We start from the raw sequence: 14566 nt of genomic DNA, 5'->3' as shown, positions 1-14566 counted from the left end.
CTGAAGCTGGATTGTGAAGAGAGATAGAAAGGAAGACGCAGTGGACCAGAAATATGAGAAGGAAGAATAGACGGTTGAGTAAAGCATCACTCATCCATCACACTACAACGACAGACGAGTACGCACTGACCCACCAAGCACCAAGCACCAAGCAATCACACGTGGCAATCTGACCTCCACCTCTTATCGTTTCAACCTGGAGACCCCAGCGTAATAATTCAGCTTTAACAATTTCACAATGCGAGTACGAGTAGATGTGCATTCTCGAGTCGTTTTGGTGTGTAGTAAATACAATAATCTCGTCAATCTAACCATTTCGTCCCATCAATCCATTGCTGAAATACCGCTCATCCTTGAGAACGTTCCATCACTCTTCGAGCTGCATCATGACAGCTGAGAAGCATCCAGAATCAGTTCCAGCTCTTATGAGCGCCTTGCGGGATTTACGAGACACCAACCCTAAAGCTATTCGCGCAAACGTACACATATACCCAGCAAGCTTATATGCGAACAATGGAGAATCAAGCAAGACAGGAGCATCTTCTTCTTCTGCTTCTGTTCCAGGTACCTCGGAAGAGGACGGGCTGAGAGATCGAAGGATAACAAGTTGGAAGATGACTGAACACATGTACTTCAGCTCCCAGAACCCTTTTCCAACGTTGGCAAGAGGTCTATTCACCGAAGAGGTCTCCAACGATGATGCCTCATTCAAGCAAACGCCTGAACAGGCGAAGGCAGGAGAACTGCAAGGAACTCGAGATAGAATCGTTGCTAGGGGCTATGACAAGTTCTTCAATATCGATGAAGTCGCATGGACCAGTGTGAGCGCTTGGTTTCCCCACTTTTCAGCAATCATCGTAAAAGCTGACGTGAGCCGCAGTGGTCTGCCATGAAAGTCCATACAGAGCCACCATATCATCTCACCCTCAAATCGAACGGCTGCTTGATCCTCATATCAGCACTTTCCCCAACACACCTTGTTGTGGCTTCGAAGCATTCATTGGGAACTACAACCGAAACCCAAGAGCAACAAGTAACGAATGGACTTGCCAATTTGACCGTGAATGATACGCCGAACAAGATCGAAGTCAAAGCTGAGGTCAAAGCTCAGAAAGCCGAGCATGAAGAAGCCCGAGCTCATGCTGCAGTGGGACGAGAATGGGTCAAGAAGACATTGACAGCTAAGGGCAAGACCGAAGCTGAGTTAGCAAAGAAGTTATGGAATGAGAAAATGACTGCAGTACTCGAAGTAAGTCTTTACTACTACCTCATGTTGAAGGAAACGGCTCATCATTGTCTGCTTAGCTGTGCGATGATTCATTCGAAGAACATGTGATAGCCACCCCCGCGCATTGGACAGGATTACATCTACACGGACTGAATCACAATACACCTCATTTCTCGACGTCCTCTCCTGCCGAAGTTACGGCTTTCGCCGAGGAGTTCGGTTTCATACAGACCAAATATGTCGAACTGCAAACACTGCATGAAGTCAAGAGCTTCACGGATGAAGTGGCTAAGACAGGCTCATGGGAAGGAGACATGATAGAAGGTTTTGTCGTTAGGTGTAAAGTAAAAGCGCAGCCCGATGATGGTCGCTCACACGAAAGGAGCAAACCACCTTACAGATCTGGAGCACCGTTTTTCTTCAAGGTCAAATTCGACGAACCGTACTACATGTATCGACAATGGAGAGAAATAACAAGAATATTGTTGCCACTGCTGGAAAAGACCGAGCCCGAAGATATAGCTGCGATCTGGAAGAAAGTACGAGCCAAGACCAAGCGGCCGGAAGTTGGGGTGTATGCAGAATGGGTGGGTAAGATGATTGAGACTGAACCACATCTGTTTGACAATTACGACAAAGGTGTTGTCCGGGTGAGAGAGCGATTCCTGCAATGGATTGAAACCGACGAGGGTAAGAGATTATGGGACGAAGCGAGATTCGACAAATCGACGAAGATCTTGGGAGAGAACCGGGAGCAAGTGGGCAAGGAAGGATTACCAAAGAAGTACTTGATTATACCTATCGCTGTTCCTGGCTGTGGTACGTCGTTCCATTTCGATTTTGTCAATCAACGTGTCTTGAGGTTGATCAAAACGTTCCCATTGTAGGTAAAACACTCATTGGAGTCGCATTATCGAGATTGTTCGGCTTTGGCCATACACAGAGTGACGATGTCACGACCAAAAGAACCGCGCCGACCTTCATCAAGAACATCACAGCACTGCTGCAGAAAGAAGACGTCGTGTATGCTGATAGGTAAGCTTCCTTCACAAGCAAGACGGAAACTGAAATATCAGCTGATGAAGATATTCTCAAAAGGAACAATCACATACACAAGCACTACGACGAACTTGCCGCGATCGCCTCATCAAAACCAATGCAGAAATACGATCTCCGTCTGGTCGGGATCGTATGGGACATCTCATCTCAGCCATATCACAGATTGCTCCGAGTGTGCTCGGAAAGAGTAGTTTCGAGGGGAGACAACCATCAAACTCTCCGACCAGACCCAACAGTAGATGCAGAACACGAAGCTGTCGTTGGACAATTTTTGCGCAACTTCACTTCCCCCGATCCAGCATCATTCGAGTGCCTCATCGATGTTCAAGTACTCGATTCCCCTAAAGAAGCTCTGCTGAAGATTACAAACGGTCTGGTCCCCATACTTGGACTGCCTCGACCTTCTGAAGAGGCATTAGACAAAGCCTTAGAAGAGGCCGTGGAATACAGAATAAGCACGCCGTATCATGCGGTGGCGAAAGTCGGCAAGCCTGTACGATATTTCGGCTTAGCCCCCGAAATCGACCTTGCTCAAGTAGTCGAAAGTATCCTGACATCCATCAAGGACGAGACTGTCAAAGTATCCGCCAAGGAGGTGTTCGAAGCAATCAAAGGTGGAAACAGGATAACGGCTAAACCACACATAACCCTTTCTCACGAGAAGAATGTATCGACTGAAGCGGAGGAATTAGCTGTAGCTGGAAAGGTAGAAGAAATCGGTCCTCAGAGACAGTTGTGGGACAGGTGCAGGAAATTAGCCGAAATGAAATATTCCATTTTATTCAAATTCGATATCCAGCACTTAATCTGGGATAATCGATTGATGACCCTCTCCATCAATAACTTACGGCCCGTCACCAACCCCGACGACAAAGATCAGGAGAGCGAAGAGGCGGAGGACGATGTTGGCTTAGACAGTGTGGTGCCGCAAGATGTCAAGGACGTACTTCACATCACGGTTGGCACGGCTTCTGAAGAAGTGTCAGCATTCGAGTCTAGGGGATTGTTGAGTGCGTTCAATGGCAATGCGAAACAGACTGAGATCGCGGATCAAGGGCAGGTCGATGCAGTCGTGGAAGGAGGAGGTCCAGTCAGGTGGGTATTGGTGCAAGATCTTCAAGGCGAAGGAAGAGTCAAAGGGATGTACTAGATTATATTGGGTATTCGTCGGAAAGTAGTCCGTACCGTGGCCTAATGGTCATGATGGCGCCATATTGGATCGGTGCGGTGGAAGAAAAGGCGGAACACAAATCGACAAGAAAACAAGGATCAGCCCGAATGACTCATGTTCCATCATACTCTGACAGACAGTCTTTATATCTCGCATAAGTGTTTATACCCCATGTATTCCATGTATTGTGACATAGTCCATGTTCTCATCTTATCATGTTATCACCATTTCCACTGTACAACAAACGGTACGAGCGCGCCCAAATGGTCCGGCACAAAGTCCAGCCCCTCAATCGGTGAATGCAGTGTGATGTGAGTATCAAATCCCCTTCAGCGACTTTGGGTGTCTCTGTAAAAGATCGGCTCGTAACCCTTGATGATGAATGGAAATAGAGATTTTCTCTTTCTCCTTGTAGTGGATACATGTTAAATGCATCCTTCTCTCTGATGGCTGACCGATTACGACTTACTATTCCCTATGACCGAGGAAGTTCAACGTTTCGCGACGGAGAATCCAACCTTTCAAGCGATCCTCCTGAGATCGTGGAAAACTCTTGAGCCCCTTGTTACGGTTATCACTGTATAGTATGACTTACCATTTCCCCGAAATCAAAGGGAGGTCTATACGATCAGTACTCCATTCATTCCAGACTTAGGACTGAAGGGATTGTGACGATGTCAGGTAGAGACGACGGAAGCGTAGCTTAGCAATCAGCCCCTATATATGCTTACACGTCTGTCTGGCCTGAGGCAGTCCAGATGTGCGGTCAAGTATTTCCCCAACTCCGCATTCTGTAAGTTATCATATTTCAGCATTAGCCCACAACTGCTCAAGACGGTTTAAGTATTGATCAACTCTCTGGCAGAGCGATCTCATCTTCCCAATAAGTTGATTCAGTACTACCAAGTGATTCGGCATTATGTTCTATTCCATTGCCACCCTCATCCCAGGTGAGCGAGCTCTGCGAAATCGTCAATTCGGAATTGGTGCAACAGCAGCTGACGTAGAGATTCGTATTCGTCGTTACCGCACTCCAATTTTTGTATGCCAAATCAGTGCTAGGCATTTTTGTTGGTGTGGGTGTGACGCCGGCCGTATCCGTATCAGCGTTCCCCGTTCGTTCTACCTCTACCTTCGCCCCGCCACAGATTGAGGCTGCAAAAGAGACAGAGACTTTCGCACCGGTACTCAAACAGAAGAGAGGTACACATCCATTATGGGAATTCCAGCCAAAATGGCAAGACATCAAAGCTGGTAAGGTTTCGTCCATTTGTCTGTCCACTGGCACAAAACCATGTTCCACCTTGTGCTCGGGATATTAGTACTCGGCGTATAATTGCGTTTCATTAAGCTGACTAAACTTCAATCTGGTTCGAGATGATCCACAGACCAGTTCGAGGACGATTGGCTCTTAGCTGGCGCAGCAGCACTTGCGCATGTCGACCCCCAAAAAATCCAAGATATCTTTTCGGACGTCGACAACACCAACAAGGCGAAGCGGGCTGACGCGGATGTGGACGATACGATGGTCAAATTGTGGAATATCGAAGAATGGGAAAAATGGAATAACTCCCCAGCGGAAAGTAAGACGGGCGGACCTCCTTCCGATAAGAAGAAGGTCAAATACTCCGATATTACTGGTGAATATAGTGGTGCCAACCAGAATTGGTAAGTTAAGTCAAGTCAAGTCAAGTCAAATCAGATCCCAAGTGTTCAGCTGTGGCTTCGGTGCGGGGTCGTTGTACTGTATTGCCTCGGGCGAACGATGGCAGATCGCACTCTGCATTTTGAGCATTGCTTCTCGACATCAATTGAGGGTTTTTTCCTTTTCCGAAAGAGCTGACCGAAATACTGTGTCCTTTTCCCTTGCCCTTGCGCGGATCATACAGGTGGATAGCAGCTCTGGAAAATGCCTTTATCCAGGAAAGCGGCTACGAAGGCATCACCTCCAGCGGATTCACCTCGGGCGATCCGCATATGGCATTGAAGATGATGACCGGCGAAGAAGCCTTGCTATTCGATACCACAGAAATGCCTGAGAATACCTACAAAGCAGAAATGTGTGAGTCTTTTCATTTCCTCACTTGTCCTCGTCTACCATCTTCGAAATGAAATGAAAATATGAATAACAGGCTGATTGGCGCGATTGGCAGGGCGAGAGCTGGAAAAGGCTGAGAGACAGCCTATATGTATCATGACGGGCGGTAAAGCTGATGGGATCAGTCTATGGAATAAGTGGTGGTATGCTGTACTGCGAGTGGAAGGGGAGGAGAGTGATGGGCAGTAAGTCCATCCTCCTCTGTGCCACACAGCGTCATATAAGACTGTACCCGATCCCGTACTACGGCGACAAGGCAATCATTGGTAATTTATTATATGGTGCATCGCTGACTGTTCTCCGTGATCAACCATTCAGAGTGTACCTCTTCGACTCGTGGACTGGTCAGGAAGTATCAGTCAAATTCCAAGATCTACAAGAGCATATATACTGGTACGTCCATCAAGAAGGACCAAGGTCGGATGCCAAAGTCGGTCCTCCTTGAGACTACTGTATGCAAGTTCTCTATCGTGATCCATTACGTCTGTTCATATACTAGAGTCCGCATATAACTTGTCATGACAGAATAGACATGACAATGAAGATTTTCCATAGAAATGCTTCTTTGACTGGATCTGATATACTGTATGGATGAATCGGAAGCAACGATGATTGCCAATACATGTACTACTGTCACATATAATAGTCACTCAACGTCGATAGCCGTGATAGCCGTACGGATTCGTTGATTCGGGGAATATACGAGGCACATATCCGCCCGTCGCTCTTGACGAGGTGCTGCTGATCACGCGAAAGGATCTCGGTGGACTGTTCGCAGGGTATATTGGAGGGAAAGCGTCCGCGGGGAGGTACATCGCATATGGGGGGTATTGGGGTGTGGCTTCGACATTGCTGTTCCAAGCCATCAACTATTATGTGAGCTTTCAAGGGGAAGCTAACACAAAACGCGGGATCTTTCGTCCAGGAAGTACAGTAGACGATATTAGAGAAGGCAGAAAGACATACTCACTGCTTGGAGCTTATACAGCCCATCGTATCCAGTCCGCCGGAACACTTCCGATGCTTCTTCCAGTCTTCATACAGAACCCAGGCTGGAGCCAGAAGCAGAAGCTTATATAGCCAGAGAGGGTTTGGCGATACAATTTGATAAGCGAAGTTAGGGTTGAACCGAAGAAGTTCATCATCCTTCGGTATTTGCTTCTCATCAAATGCGATGCTCTCACCCCAGATCGCCTCGCCCTATGGGAGCGGACGCCCGAATGACCGTGAACGGGAAAGGAAGTGTAGATGCGAAGATCAGATCAGCGCTAATGCCCTTCATTGTGCCCCAATCGGTGAGAAAAAAATGCAGTGAAATGCTATATCAAAGCCCTGGTGGACGAGTATCGGAAACGACAGAGACGTCATCCGAAATACTCCATCCTTGCATGGCTACTTGAAGCTGCTCACCACGCGCAGCGAAAGGCGACAAGCGATACCCCAGATGTTGCGATTACATCCCGATGATGGAGATGAAGAAAATGTGCTTGGCATCACAGTGTTGAGCGGTATGATCTACATATGACTTGAATATCTCAGTGACAACATGATAACTGATGGACAAGACGTCATCAATCACGTCTTGAAGGTAAAATGATTGTGAGCAAACAATGATCTGAGCGGTTTGGCTGCGTATTTGCAGATCTATCGAACGATACATAAACAGGAGGATGTATGTGACATCACATCAAAACGTGAGTGTTGCAACCCAATTCTACGTTGCCTCATCTCCATTTCTGACTGTACAGCCCATAATATACCTCCCAAACACTGAGCAACCTCCTATCTTCCATCGGCCACCCAACGGGGTAATCTCTTACTCTGATAGCTTGCATATGATCAAAGTCATCCGGTTCGCCCCCTTTCACCGTGATCAATATAATCGAACAAACAAAACATAACTTAACATCAGCCCATAATTTGTGAGACGATCACAACAGTTCTTTTGCCGAAGGTCAATCATTGGATACGCACAAGTAGCTTGCCACCCTGGATAATAGTTGAATTGATTCATCGCATCCTGATAATCTGTGTCCCATTCGAAATTGACGGAATCACGTATAGAGTATCGGTATTCGTCATGTGCATGATCGTCCCAATCGAAGCTGATTTGACCAATAGGAATTAGTCAAGCAGAACGCCAATACGACTTGTTCTCACGGACGTATTGGATGAATGCGTACGTCATGCAACAAGGAGAGCTCACCTTTTAGAAGTAGTACAGCCCATATTAGTGGCGGATTGGACATATAGTACTCTCAAAGTCACTGCTTCACAATACTGACCAAGTGGGTCGTGAGAAAGTCAGTTGAAATATGAGATCACCATGATGTATATCAGAAGCAGCGGGGGCGTACATATGGGTATACAGAAGCAGAAGCAGCAATAGTAAATCGAAGCATCAGAGTTGATTGTATGTTTGCATAACAATGATCTGCAAACAATGGCCGAAGGGAGTCAAGCGTGTCCGTGCCAAATGCAGAGTGGCACTTGAGAAGGAACCATCAAAATACAGTAAATCCATAATCATCATTCCGCTTCTTGCTTCTTATCGGACACACACTATGAGGATACAGAACGAACTCTCACAAGGCTCACAACTCAAACTGTTCCCAAGCTTCACGCACATCAATCATATTCCGCAGAAGTCCGACTTTGATTGCGTGCATCTTACCAACGTGGCGTTCCAGAATTGCCACTCATCCCCGCTATATAAGCTTGTTGATTCACTGTTTCCGATGCAAGTCAATTCCCCAGTTCGCGACACGGTACATCGCTTCAGCTCAACTCATAAGTGACGGCACAAGCTATGTCGGAGAAGACAGTATGTGGGTGGTGAGGTGATAGCACACGGATCACTCACGCCTATCGGCAAATTGTGAAGTCGTCGTGTATCCTCCAGTAGTCTCAGCAGACGGTCCATCAGGCGAAAAATACGTATGTCGATCTCCGCCTCTTTTGACAGTATATCCACGACATAGTCCGCCGCCACTGTATCCTGGATGATTACTCTGACCCATGTTGTACATCTCCATCCCTCCTCTAGCGTCATATGCCCCGCCTCCATACCCATAGCCAGGGTCGATGCTAAGCGTTACGAGTCCCACACCAATATTGTGAGATCAGTATCCCTTGTAGCACGCATCATAGGTTACTTGTACTGGACATGGGGTAAATTGAGAGGAGCGAGAGGAAGTCGACGTACTGTCTCGAGCTTGTACACCCCATCTTACTTCAATTTTTGCCCGACGAGGATTGGAGGATCACCGGTGTACTCTTATATTCTCTTATGGTATCTGACTTGATCAATAGTATGCCAACGAAATCCGTCCGCCTCGAGACATCGATTATCTCTTTTCTTGACCCCCATGGCCGTTAGCTCTGAAGCTAACAAACCGATCGTAGGGGCTTTATATTCCTTTTTCAAGCTGCTGTGCTGGCCATGACACAAAGATCATCCTGAATGAGGATGGAGACTTCACATTCTGACACTCTCAGAAGGTATGATCATTCGTAAAGTGGATATTGCAATGACCTGTCAACTTTGGGAAAAAGGAGGCATTGAGAATGCCTATAAACGGTTAGTCGCTATTCACTTACATGGCGCATCAGAGACAGTCGGATCAGTCCGAGAATATCAGAACATTTTATCGGGAGGATCAGTCTGTCTTCTCTCAAACCACTGTTTGACCGCTTCTCTTCTGCACTGTTTGTGTTTTCAATGCGTCCAAAGGAGGACGTCGTGCTTGAATGGGCAATCTTGGTGAGAAGCAAATAGTCTTTGATGTCAATTGACCACGGAAGGTTCGGCCAAAATTACTAATTCAGGACTGCTCGTTTAGCATGCTGAGGTCTGGGATCGATGAAACTGTGTATGCATTTGAACGTTTTGAAATGCTGTACATCTAGTCTACACAGCACGACCTCTAATCCGTCCAAAGTTCTTTTGAACGAAGCAAGCTATACGCCATATTCGTCCCTTAGCGCCTTCTTTCTAACTTCCAGTAAGACCCCTTCCATCTCGCTCGTATTCGGCATCGTCGGGAATTGGAGTGATTGCGGATCAAGGACATTGAGGAAAGATGATAAAGTAGATTGAACCGATTTCATAGCTTCGTCAATCGATTTCGGAGGTAAGACTGGGACAGTATTGCCATTCGAATCACTTCCATTTGCTTCTGTCGAGGTTTTAGCTTTCTTCGTCGAGTCTTCTTCTTCCTCGTCAGCTTCTGCAGCTTCCGCATCCTTGTCGTTGACGGGCGCTTTTCGTTTGCTTGAAGATGACGATGAAGAAGCTTGTGGAACAGCGGCGGCTGTAGAGCTCGAGGATGAGGTTGAAGCGATTGGGTAGGAAGGGATATCGCTTGAAGATGCTACGTCTAGTAATTTGGCCGATGCTAAAGCCGCTGCTTCCCATTCTGTGGGGATGCAACGTAATGCAGTCATGGGTCAGACTATATAGCGCCTCCACTCAGCGGGCGGTGACGATGAGACCTACCTTGCTTTGCCAATTCGTCTTCCTCCTCGGCTAGCGTAGCATCCATTTCATCTTCATCACCATAATACGATGGCCCTTGATGCCTGAACATTTGGAACGACGCATTCCTAGCTGACTCTTCGGTTGCTTGGGTAGCTGTCGATGGAAATTTCGCGGATATGTAAGCATTGCTACACTACACAGGGAATTGAATATTCAAGGTATAAGGGGATGAACTTACCTCCCCGCTCAAAGAGCTCTTTCACACCTGGGAGCTCCTTCGCTCGACCAAAGTATCTAGTAAAAGCGGAAAGTGAAGACACGATCAAATCAGCTGTGATAGGCATAAAGAGGGGGGAGGGGTTTGGACTCACTTATAACCTCTCGTTCCGGGAACTTCCCTCCCTTGATCATCCGTCATAGCTACATTACCCCTCTTATAGTTCGCTCCTCCCAGATTCACAATCTGGGTCTCCCAGTGCCGTTTCTCCCTGAACAAAGCATTGATCTCGTCGTTCAGATCTCGTATTTCAAAGTTGGACAACGAGACTATCCCACAAATACGGCTGATGTCAGTGCAAATATTCTTCCTTGCAACACTCAGGTCAAAGAACATGACCACTGGGTCACGTTTAATCCGTTAAGCAGATACACTGTACCAGATGCAAATCAAAGATCGCCTGAATCAAGCGTAGAAGGATATAGATGAATGAACGAGAGAAAGGACTCACCATCCTGTATCTTGCCCACTTTCCTATTGATATCCCGCATAATATCACCTCTCCATCTCTCGCATTCTCTCAAACTCGAGACGCTGCTCGCCATACGCGGTCGTCGATCACCCTTGATCCGATTACCCATCCCCATCTCTATCGCCTGTTGCTCTCGGAATCGATATAACATCGATTGAGCTTTTTCTTGGTTACGAGCCATCTTGTATAATCCTCTTCTCTCTTATCTGTGGCCTCCGAGGGGTAAATATTGGGACGATATACGTCTCCTTGCCAGAACAGAAGGAATGTGACGTGTGGAAGAAGGATAACAATGAGTGGTTCGAAACCGACGTTGAGCTAACTTGAGTTTGCGGATGAAAGCACCCCATTCGCTAATTACGTAATACCACAAATCACAGAAATGGCTCCTGTCTTCTGCACCCCCTGATGGCATCAGGGATTGGACATCAGGACGGAGTGGGTCAAAGGGCGAACCGAGTGATTGCGCATGTATGGTCATATCGTTGATCACCTCAGGATGAGGCTATGAGCCGTACTCGAGGCGTCTTGGCCGAAATAATTGCACATAAAGTATTGGCGAGACCTCGCAGCGAGGCGAGGGACGGGAAAACAAGAGGCGAGAGGAGGCGAAGGCAGATGGGAGAGGGAGCGGGAGGGCAGAGATGGGAAGGGAGGGGACGGGAAGAGGTGGAGGGAAGGTGGGGCAAGGGGAAGAGATGGAGGGAAGGGGAGGCGAGCGGATGTCAGAAGAGGGGAGTGGAGAAGAGAGGAAGGGAGAGGACGGGACAGGGGGTGAAGAGGTGGGAGGGCTCGGGAGAATAAGAGGAGGGGGGAGGGGGGCGCGACCGGGGGGGACGCGACGGGATGAAAGGGGATCAATAATGGCTAAACGCTTAATGCAAGATGCATGGATATGCTAAATCAACCCGGAGACGAAAATCCAATTGCACTGTACTCTTCCCTACAACTCATTCGTGCTTCTTCGCCCGTCGTCACCTTCCTTCTCTCTTCAATGCATTGCAGAGCTCATTCTTACTCTCTACTCCTCTTCATCAGAATCTTGTTCTTCCAAGAACTGAATCCCAGTAACCATATCAGCTATGTTGCCCCAAAGTTGGGATCATCAGTCATGAAGATGATGCAGACTCACCTTGACGAGAGGTTCCGTAGCTTTTAGGAAATGCTGTTTTCCATTAGGTTTAGCTCCTTTTTGGTGCCAGTAAATGATCGCTTGGTCCGAGATCACGTCGACATTGTACAGAGTCTTCAAGATCTGGACGAAAGACTTGATGATTCGCGTGTCGGTATGACAAGCCACTTGGACCGAGTTGATCAGGTTCACTTGGGCTTTGGCGGTGTTGGTGAACGGTTCAAGGACCGGTGCGTATTTCTAACGAATTTGTCGTGGTCAACGTGAGGATTAGATAGCTCGAGATTGTTCAGATGTTAGAGTAGGAAAGAGCGAACGAATATAAGTGATACTCACGGTGACGTGTTGTAAGACGAATGCATCGATCTGATCAGCTCTAGCTGACATATCGATAGTTCTCATGAGACCTTGCCAGATCCAATCGACCAAATCGGCCTCAGGAACAGGCTTCTCAGCTTGTTGAGCCTTGAGCGACTCGATAATCTGAGAGATGACAGTAAACCGTGAGCTGAACTGGCGCCATACAAACGGCAAAAAGAAGCTGACGTACCTGTTCGCTGGTTTCCTCATCATTGATCATTCTCTCGACCGAGTGAATGGTCTCTTCCTTGACTTCTCCCAAAGCTAATCTGGCATACCAATCGACAATGGACTGGAGGCCTTCCTTCTTGAAATGCTCATCCAAGTGCTTCTTGTCTCTAATCTGAAGAGGGAACACCCCAAGGATGTCCTTCAGACCTGATCGTTTGATGATCGAGGAAAACTGGTCTATCGTCTGCTTCGACAAGACCACCTTGGCGAAATGGGTGAAGAAGTTCAGAGCCGAGTTATCCTTGTTCACATGCTCCTTTGTTAACGAAAGCAAGCATTTCGGGGAGATTTGCAAGTCGATAACGAGGAGAGCTATAGCTTCTGACAATTTATCTCTGGATTCGAGGTTGTTCCATTTAGGCAAGTATCCCAGGAGATCAGGTAAGAAGTTCTCTTCCAAGGGCTTCTGGAGGTATTTGTATCGCTGAATGACCCTTTTCAGGACTTCAATCATGCCTTTGACCCCGACATTCTCTTCCCATGTTGGATCTTCCTCCGAGTTCTCCTTCAGAATATAGATGGGAGATCGCTTGTCATCCAAGTAGTTGCCACCGGGTTGGAGTAAACCACCAACGAAGAGGATCTCAAAGAGCTGTTCTGAATACTTGAGGAATTCTAAAGTCGTTCCGGCCTGGACGAGCTTGGTGACCAGTGAATCCGTCGTGTAAGGTGTAGGAATAAGGGCGAGGTGTAAGAGAAGGGCGTCACGGAAGGCTATGTCCCAAAACCCAATGTCAGCTACGAAGCGGAGATGACATGGAATAGGAGACCAAATGTAAACTTACTCTCTGGCTCGAATTTTGCAGTGGCTTTAGCTTGACCTTTCCTCTGTTTGATCCTCACCCCCGTCAAAGAGGGTTTCTTGTCTGCATTACCCGCTGGGGCTGTCGAAGTTGGAGTGTGAGACATACAATGAGTGTTTTGTTTTGTCGTTGACTGAAGGGAAGGGAACTAAGCGGACTCCTTTCCTCGTTGTTGTACTAGATGTATGATCGAGTATGCAGACCAAGAATAATGAAAGCCAATAGAATGATAAATCTCTTTGATGATGCAATGACGGCAGACACCAGACAGGCAGCTCCAGGACGCGATTCAATGAAACGAATGCCACACTCAGCTCTAATTGGGATATTCGCCGGCGTTATCTTATGCTCACTATGGCTTTTCTCTGTGATAATGCCCCGCACAAATCACATGTGGCAAGACGTCATGCCAAACCATTCTGCCAAAACTGATCTTCAGTCCGGCCTTATTCGAACTTCTTACTCATGCATTCTGACTAATGGCGAAGCTGTATTTGAGCCAGCTTCAAGGAACTCCTGCCTGTCTGCATGCCGACCAGAATGATGTGCATGCCCGAGCAGAACAGCAATGTCTAGTGATGCGCTTCCGGGGGCATTCGAAATAGACTTTACACATTTCCTATCCTGATGACGCACGCCCCGAGATTCCAGCTAATTCAGACGCTTCTCTCTTCCTGTCTATTCCCTTCGAATTCGTTCGAACGCTGACGAGCTAGCACATCCAGAATTATAGTCAGCATCATGTAAAATGCTAAGGGACGGTATGAGCATATGAGCGGTTTTGCCGGCTGAGAATAAGTTAGGGTTCATGGGAATCAGACTTGATTAGTCAGTTACCTGATTTTGTCCTTTCTAAATGCAGTAACTGAAGTTACGAAGGGAGAAAATCTAGTCTATCGCAAGTCAGGAGGAAAGAAGCCAGAAAACGCCTGCTGTCCCGGGGTCCGATACTCCGCGATTTCCACTGCAGATCGCTTCAGAAGCAAGCAAATTAATACTCGCTCAAGAAAGGGATATGAGACGAGATGAGACATGCAAAAATCGTGCAGAGAAATACCAGGCAAGAAAACCTCGCTTGTTATACATACATACATTTCGTATATGCTTGTGCCGTTAAAAGTGTGACGCAAATCAACGTTTATCATACCATCCACTTTTGACCTGCATTTCTGCATTACATACATAAATCATAGGATCACTTTCACATCTGCTCCTGTTACTGGTATCTTCGCAACTGTATTATCCATATCAAACA

The 14566-nt window shown here is 47.2% G+C and overlaps 4 protein-coding genes across 4 annotated transcripts; 2 read left to right on the top strand and 2 right to left on the bottom strand.

Annotated features, from left to right (window-relative positions):
• Positions 1-386: 386 nt before the first annotated feature.
• I303_105289 (uncharacterized protein) lies at positions 387-3437 on the top strand (the record flags this gene model as incomplete). The annotated part of the gene is made up of 5 exons (XM_065969124.1): positions 387-821; positions 881-1249; positions 1306-2047; positions 2116-2263; positions 2327-3437. 5 exons carry the CDS (start codon positions 387-389, stop codon positions 3435-3437), a joined length of 2805 nt encoding a protein of 934 aa, XP_065825196.1.
• Positions 3438-4377: 940 nt separating this feature from the next.
• On the top strand, positions 4378-6001 carry I303_105288 (uncharacterized protein; the record flags this gene model as incomplete). Its single annotated transcript, XM_065969123.1, has 6 exons — positions 4378-4408; positions 4515-4712; positions 4847-5126; positions 5348-5520; positions 5612-5741; positions 5875-6001. 6 exons carry the CDS (start codon positions 4378-4380, stop codon positions 5999-6001), a joined length of 939 nt encoding a protein of 312 aa, XP_065825195.1.
• A 3515-nt stretch (positions 6002-9516) lies between these two features.
• I303_105287 (uncharacterized protein) lies at positions 9517-10966 on the bottom strand (the record flags this gene model as incomplete). The annotated part of the gene is made up of 5 exons (XM_018408558.1): positions 9517-9974; positions 10055-10189; positions 10275-10330; positions 10408-10582; positions 10765-10966. 5 exons carry the CDS (start codon positions 10964-10966, stop codon positions 9517-9519), a joined length of 1026 nt encoding a protein of 341 aa, XP_018262249.1.
• Positions 10967-11806: 840 nt separating this feature from the next.
• Positions 11807-13417, bottom strand: I303_105286 (uncharacterized protein; the record flags this gene model as incomplete). Its single annotated transcript, XM_018408559.1, has 5 exons — positions 11807-11842; positions 11918-12157; positions 12254-12400; positions 12468-13222; positions 13294-13417. The coding sequence occupies 5 exons, from the start codon at positions 13415-13417 to the stop codon at positions 11807-11809; spliced, it is 1302 nt and encodes a 433-aa protein (XP_018262250.1).
• Positions 13418-14566: the final 1149 nt, after the last annotated feature.

The sequence above is a fragment of the Kwoniella dejecticola genome, chromosome 6 (genome assembly GCF_000512565.2).
Source record: "Kwoniella dejecticola CBS 10117 chromosome 6, complete sequence".
In the NCBI taxonomy this organism is placed as follows: Eukaryota; Fungi; Basidiomycota; class Tremellomycetes; order Tremellales; family Cryptococcaceae; genus Kwoniella; species Kwoniella dejecticola.
The sequence above is the reverse complement of the archived record's forward strand: the minus strand, read 5'-3'. Positions and strand labels throughout refer to the sequence as shown.